Genomic DNA, 15,604 nt, shown 5'->3' with positions numbered 1-15,604 from the left:
TTACTTGAGCAAAATGGCATATTGCTCTGTGTGAATGTGTTGTTAATGTGTGAATGATGAGTTATAGAATGTAAAAGTGCTTTGAGGGGTCGTAAAGTCTGGATAACGCACTATATAAATAAAGTCCATTTACCATTGTTGATCATGACATAATCTTTTCTCGTCCTCATTTTTACTCTAGTGAACAGTTAAGTTTTTTTTCCTGATATTTTAGTTTTAACTTAATCCATGTTGTTATGAATGCTCTTTCCATATATGATTTCTTAAGATGCGAATACAATTTTTTTAAACATTTTGAGAAATCCACAGTCTGTGGGATAAACATTACTGAACAGAAAAATAATAACACCATACCAGGTAAAACTTTGTAACATAATAACTTTAGTCAATCGTTTTTGAATCCATTAAAGAATCTTAAGTTTAGAGAAACAGGGCTCATCTTACTTTAGAAGGCTGAATAGAGTCATTCATCACTGTTAGATTTAGAGATATGGAGTGTAGTCTAGAAGAGAATGCACTGAACAGCATATGCATCATAAGCTGTTTAGTGCTGTTCTCCTCTTATAGCATCTATTCATTTTTGTTTATGTAAGTGTTTGTGTGTGTGTGTGTGTGTGTGTGTGTGTGTGTGTGTGTGTGTGTGTGTGTGTGTGTGTGTGTGTGTGTGTGTGTGTGTGTGTGTCTGCTGCATCAGATGTTATGTGATGCATTAGGCGTTGCTGATGCCTAGGTGTAAAGAATCCCATTAGAGTGAGCGGGACGGCAGATCGATACCTTACGGGATCCAGAGAAACACTGTGTGTGTGTGTGTGTGTGCCTGTGTGTGTGTGTAAGTGCTTTAACACCTCTCAGAGGTGGATTAGGGTGCGACAGCTTGGAGACACTGTCAGAGAGGGTTAGTGTCAGAGGGAGAGGGAAAGTGGAGAGAGAGAGCTGGAGAGAAGTAAAGAGGAGGAAATGGAGGGAAAAAAAGCTGTAAGAGGGTGCACGCCCCCAAAGTCCTGATATGTACAGGTGAAATACCTCTAAATCACCTGAGTGTGTGTGTGTGTGTGTGTGTGTGTGTGTGTGTGTGTGTGTGTGTGTGTGTGTGTGTGTGTGTGTGTGTGTGTGTGTGTGTGTGTGTGTGTGTGTGTGTGTGTGTGTGTGTGGGTGTGTGGGTGTGTGTGTGGGTGTGTGTATGTGTGTGTGTGTGTGTGTGTGTGTGTGTGTGTAAAAATGATGTGAAAGGTCTTTCATTTATGTACTTGGGGACTGAGTCAGCTGTTCATAATTGTATTATGAAGACAGAGAAGCACAATGTAAATGCTTTTTTGGCTCCTATCTGATATTGCTCCTTGTATTGAGATGTGCAGAACAACTTAACTTTTAAAAACGTTTAAAGACTGTCCCGAGACAAGAAAGACATCACACCAGGTTTATGGGAGGTTTGAGAGTTGGGAAATGGTAAGTTAGTATTCCATCTTCTCTGTGTGCATGAGCGTTAGGTTGGATCATAAGCTTTATTTTTGATCCGTGTTCAAACACATTAAAAAGGGTAATCAATGTCCTGGTGGCAACAAAGTAAACAGAACAGGTGAGCCATGAAGTATTAAAGGTTACAACTTTTTCTTACTATTTCAACTATCCATGAATGCATCACAAATGCATTTTAGATTGTTGGTCAGTGACATGTCTTTAACATTGCATTAAGCTTATTTAGTCTACCTGCATTCCAGTGGGAACCTGGATCAATTCAAACTAATGCATATTTTACATTTGATAATGTAAACTGCATTATGACTGGTAATGCTTTGGATAACTTTTTTTAAAAGGGACCCCGGCTGTCAAACATGTTTCTATCATGGAGGAAATAAAGTTGTTTGCAACAAAAAAAATACCCTATTCATAATTTTATATGTCGACTTGAAGGATCCAATTCTGCTGTCTGCTAGTCACCATGGTTGACTTCATGTGATGTGTAACATTGTTTTGAATTTTGATTTACCTTTTTTGTTAATTTAATAATAATAATAATAATAATAATAATAATAATACATTCAGGAAACTCAAAGACGCTTTGACAGAGAATTAAAAACAAAACAAAGAAATACAAAAAGAGATAAACAAAACAAAAAATATATAATAAATGTATATTTATATGACGTCATTGGGAAAGAGAGTTCTGCACAGCATATCATTTATCTTTAGCTAAATCAACTAACAAGTAAAAACACTTGAATTCAATTTAAATGCATGAGGTCGTCAAATGTGTATGATGTACAAATAGCCGTTGCCTTATTTTCCCCTCAAATAATTTGACCGAGCCAAACTGGATATTATGCTGACATAGTGGATTGGAGGCGGGGCTTAAGTCAAATGGAAGTGTGCATGCTCTTTGGGCCCATTGTGGTTTCATGCGCCATTGAGCAACTTTCATCGGAATATACTGGGCCCCATTCCAAAGCTTGATCAAATTCTCTTATTACATCCATGATACAAAGTATAACTCTTCCTCAGATGAGTGCATAACGATGAGTTTAGCACATGTGTGTGTCAGAGTGTGTGTGAGGTTAGGTTACTGCTGTTCCATTGCTTCCTCTTCACATTCTGGAAGTTGCGGCAGGCCCAGCAGACAGAGGGACGGCCAGCCTGGCAGGGCGCCCGCCACAGATTGAGGTCATGGGAATGAAAAGGTGGCACCAACAGCAACCCCCCCCCCTCACACTGGGACACACCGCTGTTCTGTAACACGCAAATGTTTTGTGTGCACATGTGTGGATGTGTTCATGTGTGAATTAAACAGTTTTCACACTGGACTTGAACATGAAAGATCAACATGGTCCACTGTCTAAGCAGCTGGTGGAGGCACACAAACACACACAAGCTCACACACACACTCAAAAAAAATGTACAACCACATTTTCCTTTAAATTGTTATTAAAAATACCAACATGTATATTTCTATACAAATTACAATTGCTACAAAATGAATAAACTACTGGAAATAAATTATGACAATCAAAAACAACAACACAGCTTCTCTCACTCTTAGGCCACACACTCACACACACACACTCCAGTGGGTAGGCGGTAGAGTGAACGCATGGCAGATGCCCGACACATTGGTGTCCGCTCAGTCACTATAAAGAGCAGCTGCTCAGTATACACTGCCCCTTTGGCATTGTACACACACACACACACACACACACACACACACACACACACACACACACACACACACACACACACACACACACACACACACACACACACACACACACACACACACACACACACACACACACACACACACACACACACACACACACACACACACACACACACACACACACACACACACACACACACACACACACACACACAGATGCTGGAGGGCATTCCATCTCTCACAGATTATAAGTGCTCGACACAAAAATATACAAACACGTCGACAAAAAGAGCCAGCGAGAGATAACAACAGCACTAAAACCTGATCAGCACTCACCCATATCAATCCATGTCACTCCCTGATCCCTCTGTCACGCACACACTTGCCATAAATCCCTACATGTGGCTAAAACGACCCTCACATGCTCACATGCATGCATACACAGATGCCAGCCAACACCCTTGGGTCTAAAAAGTGAGCGAGATGTCAAAAGGAGTGTGGACAGAAAACGGAAAAAATGAAAAATAAGTCGACATTTAAGATGAGTTTCACAAGATATAACCCTGTCTCCTTTATGAGTGTGTTACCAGTAGTGCATATAGTTACTTGCAAATCAAATAACAGTCATTTATCAAGCTCAGGAGTCAATTTCCCACCTGTTTTGGTCTTGGTTTCGGGATTGTCCACACAATACAATAAATTCCAGTACTTATTTTTGTCTTTTTAGTTTTTATTCTGCTGCAATGCAAATAAATCCCAAATCGGGATCAATAAAGTATTATCTTATCTTAAGCAATCTGCCATGCTAATTATTTCTATATGATTGAATGATGCAGCCATTAACATCAAGGAGTCATGGATTTTTGCTCAATGCAAACATTAAATAACTTCAATAAAGAGATGGAACAAGCAAAACACACAGTATATTGTAGTGTCAGACTGTGTGGAATGAATAGCAACTCTAAAGCTTAGTGATGTGGAAGGGTTCTTGGAACATGTAATCCATTAGTTTTATTAGTGAGTATGTAGTTGCAACCTAAAATGACATTGTTGCGACCTGAATTAACAGTCCGTGCATGATGATGTTAAAATCCGTGATTGTTTCCTATTTAATTTAGAAAAAGTGTTCACCCCTGTGTTAGGTCTGTTTTTACTTCCTGTCTCTGTGTTGTTCCGCCTGTTTGATTACCTGATTCTGTTCACCTGGTGCCCTTGTGTTTTTCCTGCCTTGCCCAGCTGTGTCTTGTCCTTGAGATTTTTTCAGATTTTTTTAAGTTCTGGTTTTCTTTTGGTGCGTTGGGGTCCACCCTGCTTTGCTTGAACCTGAACAATGACAGGAAGTTTGTATAAACGATGAACTAACAAAAAAGCATAGGTTTATCTCTGCTACCAACAATATTCATGAACTAAGAATCCAGATTTCCGTGTTTTAATTGGCCTGTGTGTGTGTGTGTGTGCGTGTGCGTGTGCGTGTGTGTGTTTGTGTGTGTGTGTGTGTGTGTCTCTGTGTCTGTTTGTTTGTTTATCCAGCAGTACCTGGACAATCAATTTCTAATTAACCAAGCATGTAAACTTTTTCTATGCTTTTATGTAAAACTAAGAATCAGGATCTTAATGTTTCTCATTCCTTTAAATTATATAATTTACATTTCGGTAAAAGTCGCTTCACTTCATTTATGCACATTTCAGGGTCTGTATTTATATTATGCATAATTTGTCAAATCAAAACTTACCTAAACTATTAATAAGGATGCTGCTCATTGGATTCAAAGGATTGTAACGCTACATGTGGAATGAAACACCTCTTTTTACGCAATGTGTCAGCTCAGATGTGTTGTAGATCAGGTAGATGATACTTTGACTTAAAGTAAATCCCTAGCTTACCAAACAGCTGCTATTAGCTGTTATTCAAACAGTTAATTAACAACCTGCTTTTGTGTGTGTGTACTGGAGTGTGTGTAGGGGGGAGGGGCTGTGTGTTGGTTGTGTTGTGTTCAGGCAGGAGTAATGATACTTTATAACAATTGTTACCTTTGAAAAGTTACAATTTATTCATGCATTTGCCTCAGAATTCTATAGACAAGTTTACGCGCCAAACCACGGGTAGCGCCATAACCCTACACAAATGCACTTCATTTCCGCCGGAAGTCTTTTGCACAGCGTCTGTCGGTGTAAACCGGTGTAAACAGTCAGACGGGCACTGGTGTAAACACAGCGATTTCGATGCTAACAGTGATGCTAGCTTGGGAACACGATTCTACTTCTTTGACTGGAGATGGCGTTACTCTCCCCCACCCGAATTCAGTGCAAAACTGGGAGGATAACATGACGACGTGGCCCAGCATAACGTACAGCAAAATTTGCTCCTACTTCGTTCAATCCATGGCAATAGATGGAAAAGCAATGGACAGTCTGAAGGCATATCATAAGGCTGCGCACATTCTACTTTGCCCACATGCTCCCGAAAATTGTTGACGATTTTGTTGAGGGAAGGTTACAGTTCTGCAGTAAATATCTCAGCATTTTAAAACCAAAATAAACTGCCTTATTTAGGTCATGCCCACAGGAGCCAACAGTTGTCTGTTGTTTACATAATGCACAATTTACATGATCTCTTTATGCTGTGCAATATATCATATGTGCCTGTACTGTTTGAGTGAAAATAAAGTTTGATGCAATTTAATTTCATTATTGCACTGTTATTGCATTATTGCATTTCATATGTTCCTTAGAGTGCTACAATTTCTTTTAACACAGTTCATCATTCATATTAAGCTCATACTGTACATAAATAACACTGAATTAATTAATTGTTGAGAGGAAACTAAAGAAATGGCTTCAACAAGAAAGATCACATGTTTAATCCTAACAGGTATTACAAATTAAAATATAAAAGCAGCCCACACAATTACATCACTATGAACATATTCATATATAATATTAAAAAATACAATGCATGCAGTATTTGTTGTGTTTATCTGTATTTAATGAACAACATGGCTGGGTGCTGGGTGCTGGTTTGTGGTCGTAGCACTCTCTATCTAACCACTCGTTCAGGTGCTTTCTCGAGTGATTGCAACCAACTACCGCACACGTAGTTCCCGAACCACTTTTCTTCATGTTGTAATTGTTATATCCTCTTTGTCTCTGCGATATCAGTGCTTTGTCGGCACAAAGGAGCTAGCTAGCAAAACAAACCCAGTCCGCCAAAACGGAAGTGCATTGCATCGAAGGGAGGAGTTCAGGATGTAGAGCGGAAACGGCTCAATAACTTGTGTATTAGTTCCAGAGGAATCTAAGTGTATCAACTATAAGGGCACCTGACATTTAGCACCCAGTAAATTATGTAGAGAAATGTATCTGTCTGAAAAACAGAAACCAAACCAACGGGAGCTATTCCAGGAATTCCAGGAAAACCATATTTAAATGTGTCATGTGTGTTGAAACTTTGCTTCCGTTTCTTTCAGATGTTCTAGCAGATCGTTGTACTCCTACTGATAACCACCCTGGCCTGATTGCTGGTGATAAGAAAACAAAAAAAGGAGCAGTGATGACGCTAGAGATCTGTTGTTATGTCCTGTCACCAACCAATGGGTCAACGAACGCAACCTGAGGCAATGGACAGGATGGGTGGGGGGGCAAAGTGGCGGCGAGGTGACAAAGGTGCCTATTGATGAAAATAAAATCAGGAGAGGTGAAATGGAAAGGTGGGGAGAGGGGGTCACGGGAAATTTGGGGTATTTGTCTTAAAAGGAAGAGATCGTATGGCCAGGCATCTTTCTGCCTGGCGCGATCACTGTTGTTAGTGTGTCCACTATAGCGCAAAAATACAAGGGCCCTTTATGAGCCTGGCAGGTAATTGTGGGGTATAGGTTACTGGGGGTATGTGTGTATTAAAAAAAAGAATGGGAGACAGAATACCACAGCACAGGTGCCTAGTCTTTTAAATGGCAGCTCAAGTATAAAGGGGAAGAGCGAATAGGGAGGGCAAGATGGTAGGCAAAGTGCGTGTCTGAGTGAGTAAATGAGTGTGTGTAGGTGTGTGTGGGTGTGCGTTGGGGCTATCCATCCTTGTCTTCCTATTCAGTCATTCAAAGCCCTCTCTTAGATTATTTTCTAGCCTTTGTAGGGACAATAATGCAGGGAAAACCCCTTCTCGCCTCACGGTGCTGATGGTGGCAGACAGGTGGTGGGTCACCGAGACAAGGGGACATTGTGTTGGTGATGCTAACAGGTGCATGCATGCATACAGGTAGTCAATAACTTAATCATACACCAACACTTGAATGTTTCAACCAATCTTTTATGTATGCAATTCCACCAATATATTACTAGTATGTGTTGTACTGTTATAGAGCAGCTATTGGTTTTCCTTTCATTTAACAATGGTGGTAAAACTTATTTGGAGAGACTTCATGCCCGATTAAATAGGGGGGGTTAATCCAAATAATGTTTCAGTTTATTCTTGTTAAAATTATTCTATCCCAGACCCAATATCTTGCATGTATTCTGCGATGTGTAGAGAGGTGTTTGCTCTTAGCAGACACCTCATAGCATGAAGAAAAACACATACGTAATGAGGAAACTTCTACTTTTCCAAATGATACACAGGAAAGACCTACAGTAAATAACAGTGTGTAGGAAAATACCAAGTGCAGATGCTTTTCACATAATGACACCCTGTGGACATGCGTACGGGAGACATTTGGGGTTAGGGTTAATATCTTGCCCAAGGACACATCACAAAATTGAATGCAGGTACTGGGAATCAAACCACTGTCTCTCTGATACTGACACTCGTTTGCACCATGAATCACATATGGGAACGGAATGGTTTGATGAAAATAGTGTCATTTATATTTCATAGACTAGAATCAGCATTCAGAATACTGTATTGTCCATTACATTCACACATGATGGGACTTGGCACAATACGATAACATAACACTCACCATACACAGTCCAACATTCACTTCATACACACACAAAGAGGGACATTGCATCTTAAAGACATCTTAATGACTAATTGGTCTTAATAAAAGTGTAAAGTTGATTGTTACCTGATCTCATCTTAACCAAACTGAACCCATTTCTTTCACATTCATACATTCAGTGTTTTTCACGAAAAACGATAAAACCAAAAAAGGAGAATTACTTTGTATTAACACACACATTCTCAAACACAGAGTGAGTGAAGGGTAAGTCAGCTAGGGAATGGATCTGGCTAAATGTTCAGTTATAAGTCAAAGCCACGTGGGATATTTCTAAAGCTCTTTCATTACAGATATTACAGACACCAGATACTGTATATCAAATGACATGGTGAAACCATTTTTGAAACACATAATTGAGTGCTTTACTTCAATACATTTGACAATTCAATCATACTATTATCAACAGTTAGTTGTTCTGGATTTCTCCTCCTAAAGTGTTATTGTGTAAATAATAGATTGATAAAAAAAGACCGGATCTGCTTTGAAATCAGGAACTTTCCCAATGTTTTGAAATCACTATTTAGGGGGAGCAAAGGCTCATGATGTAAAGTCATATCCAGGCTGGTATGTGAAAGCATATCAAACTGCTGGCCCCATTTCTGAATGAGTGGGGCTGGGTTCACGTCCTGAACATGAGCCGGTTGGTGAATCACATTTTTGTTAAGGCCAAATGCTGGTACGACAACCTTCATGTCAGCCTGTGACGTCATTTGGGCCAAAAATACTGTTTCACATCGTCTAAAATTGAGAAAGAGCCATCTTTAAATCAGCATATATGTTTTATATAAATGAACTTTCCAGGACGAACACTTAAATATAGATCCCATTAGGGCCTAAAGTTTTTAAAAAACTCTAAAAGCCAAATCCAGTGTTATTTTCCTTTTCCATTCATTTGACTGAAACGAGACCGGAAACAGATTAGAAGGGGGCTTGAGGAAGATACAATTGCGCAATGGATTCGGAAGTTTGCCAGAAGATCACCAACAGATCTAGGGAAGGTCTAGGGAATATAAAGGGGACATCTAGGGTAGACCTAGGGTAGACCTAGGGCAGATCAAGGTATTCTTTTCTGCATACAATCAGGGCTGGGATTGTGCATTGTTGTCATCGTAAAATAAATCAATATACCAACAATAAAAAGTTGGTATACTGCCCAGCCCTTTCATGGTCATACATGTCAACCAGTCTATCGAACACACACACTCAACACCCAAAGACCTGTGCCAAAGCTGAGTAGCTCTCTAAAGTGTCTTCTTCTCCTTTTTGTGATAAGCCTGCTCCTTCTCTTTCTGTCTGCTCTGCCGCCAGCTAACACACACTATCACTGATGCAAAGCCGCAGATAAATCACTCACACACATGCAAACAGTCAGACGTGGCGACAAAGACGGAGGTACGCACACACTGAGGATGACAAAAACATAAACAACAAGATGGCTGATGCTACAGATGGAGGAGGTTTGTTGTTATTTCCTGTTTTGGAGCAGGGTGGCTTTCTTTGCAGAGTCATAACACAACTTACAGTGGTGTGGAGGGCGGCTGGGAGATTTATCAGCACACACACACACGATTAATTTTTTTTTTCCAATCCTGCAGTGTTATCTCTTTTCAGGTCTGTCTCCTTTGCTTTCTTTCTTGATATGACCTCCTGGACCACTGTGTAGTCTAGACTAAAGCCACCTCTACACACACACACACACACACACACACACACACACACACACACACACACACACACACACACACACACACACACACACACACACACACACACACACACACACACACACACACACACACACACACACACACACACACACACACACACACACACACACACACACACACACACACACACACACACACACACACACACACACACACACACACACACACACACACACACACACACACACACACACACACACACACACACCTGGGGGTGCAGATGGGGGTATTGAGAACAGCTATGCATTGATCCTGTATATTGCAGCAGGTGGAAAGTGAGACTGAAGGATTGGTGTTCCTCTGCCCCTCCATACAGACAGATATGGTGAGTCAAGGAGCCATGACTGGAACCACTGTAAAACATACATTGTGTCTGTTTGTGAGAGCGTGTCTCCAATAGACATGGTCTCCCATCACCTCGGGGAAGGCACAGATAAGCAGAGTCTATAGGCTGAGATAAGATCGGAGACACTGGGGAGACTGACTGACTGTAAGTGACTCACTGTAGGGGAAACTGCAGCTTTATGGCCTCTCTGAGCCTGAGGACTCTGAGGGAAACACTTTTGTTTTTTGATGAAAACGGCTGGAAGACGGCTGAGAGGGATGAAGGTTTTTGGGACTTGAACTGCAGTGCTTCATGTGAAAAGAATCCAGTCAGTAAAGTTTATGTGGTTTCGGATAGTTCATTCATGAGGAATTTGTAATAAGGGTTGACCACAAATACATTAGACAATAGTGAGACGATAAATGGTGTATTTACATTAAATAACATTTCGTTTTAGCTGATGCTTTTATTCAGAGTTACATACTATGGAAGCAAATCAAGACCCTCCATTGACCATGTCTATGGGAGCAATTTGGGATTCAGTATCTTGCCCAAGGGCATGTTGGGGATTGATATATTATATGGATATGATTTAATAATAAATAAACTGCAGATTCGGACAACACAGTGATGACATGACATGTTAATATTATCATAAGATGTTTTGACTTGAAGTTGAAGTGACGAGAAGGTCAAACAAGAGAAAATAAAGTGAAACATAATGGAAGTTAAGTGTTTTTGTTGTGCTAAAAATAATACAGGGTTAACTAAATGACACCACGTTTTTGAATAAATGTTGACACATTTGTTAGCATGTGCAGCCCTTCATCTTTAACATGATGAAATATTCAATTCATAAATTGATCGCCGCCTAGGATCCCTTTCAACTAAACAAATTATGCTTTTAAGATCCTTCAAAATTAGCATCATGTTTTTGCTTGGATTAACCCGGGACAGAGTTCAATTCAACAACTTGGTGTCATTTATCAAATTCTTTATTATTTTTATCACAACAAGAATTAAATGAAAATACTTGATTTGTATTATATTTTCTTAGCCTGTTCAAATGTAAAGCTGTATGACATGTCTGCAACTTTAATCAAACAAGAGATGCTAAAGGCCCTCAAACTGATATTGGTAAGTTCTGCCACACACAGGCATGTTCCTCAGAGGGTGAGACAAAAGTGATGTGTGTGTGTGTGATAAGAAATGGCGCCATGGCAGTGGCAGGACACAACAATGAACCCTCCTTACGAACACACACGCACACTGATAAGCATCAACTCCATCCCTCCGTCTGGCTTTTTCCTCCTGCCTCTCTGCTCTGAAACCAAAAGTTGATAACTGAAAAAAAGAGAGCTCCGGCTGGAGTCAGAACAACCACAGATACCAATTTGGGCAGACAGAAGGATACAGACAGGGATGGAGTAAATATAAAGCGTAGGTCTGTGGTTTAACCAGCGACTGTTCTTCATCTTCCTCCCTTTTATGTTATTATGAATGAGTCATAAAGGCACATTTAAATAAGACTTAATCGACTGATCTAAATAACTATATAGTTATTTGATTGACACACTTCTAAAATAGAAATTAGAATTTGGAAAACTTTTAACCTGTTAAACCCCAAGCCTGTTTTTCAGGTCTCATGCTTGAAAATGACATGCCCAGAAAAAATGAATATATATCTTCCCTTCTAAAAGGGGTAAATTAGTAATCTTTTTTCTCAAAGCAATGATAAACCTGTGAGTTGGATGTAGAAGAGTCAGAATCAATATAGATGTATTTATTTTAAAGTAAATTCAGATTGAACATAGTAGAACAGTGTAAATTATAGTTTTCGTCCAAAAGAAACCCATAACTTATAGTGAAAATCACCCTTGAATGATGGGATAGTAGACTGAAAGCTTTAGGAATCCAAACTATAACATATAATAAGTACCCTGTATCAAGATTGATGCAAAACAAGTGAAATTTGAGAGGTTTAGAAGAAAACCCATTTGGGTGTATTTGCCATATCTCTGGAACCCATTGGTGATTGACACCTCTTTTGAATTGTTAGAGCCAATAGAATTGAGGGGGAGTTCCTAAATCCATCTAAACATTACCATTGAGGAATGAGAGTGATGGGCAGCCAGCATCCCCAAAACCGGAAGCTGGGTTACGCTCTATATGAAAACTACTCTTATTGACATACATGTTATGCTGGATTATCAGTAGTCATTTCAAAGTGACACAGAGACATTGGATTAACCTTCAGCAGCGTTTGTATGCGTTTTAATGCCATTGAACACAACTTTTGTTCAGAAAACAGCAAAGGTAAGACGTATTTGCCGTTTTGGCCCCGTAAAGTGAAGTTGTGTGTTGTCTTTGCTGGCTTTCGCTGCCGTGAACTTTCGTCGCACAGTGATGATACTTATACCATTGGAATCTGAGGAATCTCAGCTTTCATATGATATCTAGCTTCTGTAGATCGCAGAAGTATAAAATACCGTGAGTTATGTGCTAAGTGCGTTAGCACTCTTTCGCTTAGTGCTAATTCAGATGCTCGGCGTTAGAGTTGTGTTTTGTTTCGGCAAAAATTGTTCATGGTGTGCTAGTGAATTAATTTCAGAAAAGAAAAAGAAAAAGTTTGAGAAACACTGCGCTAGTGGATTGTCAAATAATTTTTTTTCTATGCAAACGTTATTATTAATAATAATTTCAAAAAAAAATTATTAAAAAAAAGAAATCCATTTTTTTAAAATAATTTTTTATTTTCCATTTTTATTTTATGATCATCTCGCGACCCCCACTTTGGGAACCCCTGATCTAGTGGATGGTAATGCTCAAGTAAGGTACCGTATAATTATACTTAAGTAAGGTAAATATACTTAGTTACATTCCAACATTTTGTTGATCTGCTTATCATAATTGTGTGTGGTGTGGTGCTTATTAACTGGTATGTGTTGGAAAGCAGCCACAGGCAGAGAAGACAAATATCAAATCAGATATTTGAAACACCTTTTTGAGACACATGATGTAAATGTTTCTTGGCACCTGTATGAAAAGCCCAGCAGTGGCTCTACAGTATGTCAGTGTGTGGGCGGGTCTGGCTGAAGTCTCTGTCACAAGACACAGCCGATGTCACAGACATTGTGTCGCTCCTTTATCTCCTTTATCAGATAAAAGGCAACAGGATATAATTTCACACAATAAGTGATGGTACCCATACCCACACTGGCAGTAAATACCAGGCGTAATCCACACACACATTCACAAGACCCATGTAACAGCATTATCATTTGAGAGTAAAAGACATATTTTAAAGGGGAAATCCTCTCATCTCTGTGTGTGATTGGATTAGGCTAACATCGTAACCAGATTAAAGGAGACATGTAGAGGGACATCAAAACCACTTGAAAATAAATCAATCCTGTTCAATGGCTGATAGACTTTACAGGCCTTTTCAAACAATTGCAGTCTATTTAATTACAGAAAAAAAGGGCAAAGTGCACATAACAATAGGAAGGGAGAACAACAGGACCAGCAACTCGCGTAGGAAAGCTGAAGAATGGCTGGTGTAAATGTCGGACTACTTCTAATCCACTTGGATGCGATTGTACTTGTGTTAGACAACATCAACGGAAATCTCTTTAACATTAAACTCATTCAAACCAAATTCAGCAGTCTCCCTTAAGATACAACCAGCAAACAAAGCATACTCTAAGCCAGCGGTTCTCAACTGGTCAGGCCTCGGGACCCACTTTTTCCTTAGTCAATAAATCGCGACACGAAATTTTGAACCACTCAAATCTATTCAACAAAAAATCGTGCTGTAATATATATATATATATATACACGCTTTTCAGCATACACTATTAATGAAAGTGAAGTACAGTGCATATCCCTTATATCCCTTCACAGAACTAAAGTATGCTTTTAAATAAGGTTTAATGACATGATGGGATCAAAGCTGAACTGTATAACACAAAAAGGCACACGTGCTGAAAGCCCAACCCCAGAAGGGGGGTCTGGGGGGATTCCCCCCCAGGAGATTTTTTTAAATACTAACATATAAACTATCCATTCTGGTACACTCTGAGAAGAAAATAAATAAATCTATTACTACCCAACGTATTAATAATATGTTATGCCATTGTTTGTTTTTCACTTTGTTCTGAAGCTGAACCTTCTGCTCCACACAGAGAGAAGAGCAAAGAGGAGATAGTCTGTGTGAATTACTTTAAATTGTGGGTAAGGGTAGATAGCCCCTATTGTTCTGTTACCTGTCAATCATCAAACCGGGGTTCATATTTCATTATGTGTTCATTTTGATCTGAAGTTGTAAACATGGATGTATAAAGAATAGTTTTACCGCAAAGTTATTCTCCGTGGGGACTTCCGGCAACATGTTTATTCTGATTGGCCAGAAGACTCGAAAAAATATCAGCAAAGATGTTACAAAAGTTTTCAAAACTGTTTATGGTCTCCGTTACTTCCAGTCCAACGCCGACTGCATGCACAGCGTTAGAAAATCGGGCCTCCAAAAGAAAAGTTTTTTCCACAAAAAAAAAAAAATATTTTTTTTTATTTTTTCTTCCCTCACACATCTGCGACCCACTCGAAACGGGTCCGCGGCCCACTTTTGGGTCGCGACCCACCAGTTGAGAACCACTCCTCTAAGCAATATGCTTAGTGTATTAACCTGATTTTTTTCACAAAACTGTGTCTCAGGGCTTCTTAACATTTAACAACCTATGAATGTGTCATACCCACTTAACGGGAAGAAACTCAGCAAACTGACGATAAGAAAAATGTTTAGCTAAACGAAACACAAGGGTAATACCAAGCCTCTGAATTAACACTAAGCAAAAAAATGCTAACGCACTTAGCACAGAGCTCACGGTAGAAATATTGTATTACTTATCGGATCTGCACAAACAAGATATCAAATGAAAGAGGTATAAGTAGCATCACTGTGCAACCAGAACTCAGGGCAGCGAAGGCAAAACCAGACAACACACAACGTAGCTTTAAGGAGCCAAAATGGCAAATACGTCTTACCTTTGCTGTTTTCTGAACAAAAGTTGTGTTCAATGGCATTAAAACGCATAAAAACGCTGCTGAAGGTTAATCCAATGTATCTGTGTCACTTTGAAATGATTACTGATAATCCATTATAACATTTTTGTAAAAAACTGAGATCTCATATAGAGTGTGTGAGAGCTACAAACCAGCTTCCGGTTTTGGGCATTCTGGCTACGCATCACTCTATTCACCAATAGTAATGTTTAGATGGATTTTAGGAACTTCCCCTCGATTCTATTGGCTCTAACGGTTCAACAGAGGTGTCAATCATCAAAATCGACCGAGGGGGGCCAGAGATATGGAAAATGCCCCCAAATGACCCCAGAAGTGTTTTTTTTTT

General features: G+C 39.5%; 1 protein-coding gene and 1 long non-coding RNA gene across 9 annotated transcripts in view; one reads left to right on the top strand and one right to left on the bottom strand.

The window, feature by feature from the left end:
- Positions 1–15,604, top strand: part of LOC307036328 — a 238,918-nt gene that overhangs the window by 45,994 nt on the left and 177,320 nt on the right. The gene's annotated exons all lie outside the window — the stretch shown is intronic.
- The window catches only part of bcas3 (BCAS3 microtubule associated cell migration factor), a 363,412-nt gene that overhangs the window by 229,759 nt on the left and 118,049 nt on the right, over positions 1–15,604 (bottom strand). The window contains exon 23 of one of the 8 annotated variants that reach the window (XM_079676539.1): positions 3,240–4,474. The exons of the other annotated variants lie outside the window; for them this stretch is intronic. Within the exon in view, the coding sequence (XP_079532665.1) occupies positions 4,422–4,474 (53 nt within the window). The 3' untranslated portion in view covers positions 3,240–4,421. Of the gene's footprint in view, positions 1–3,239; positions 4,475–15,604 lie in introns of those variants that run through there. 8 annotated transcript variants of the gene reach the window in all.

This window comes from Notothenia rossii (genome assembly GCF_949606895.1).
Source record: "Notothenia rossii genome assembly, chromosome: 4".
NCBI lineage: Eukaryota > Metazoa > Chordata > Actinopteri > Perciformes > Nototheniidae > Notothenia > Notothenia rossii.
This window is presented reverse-complemented; position numbering and strand designations above follow the sequence as displayed.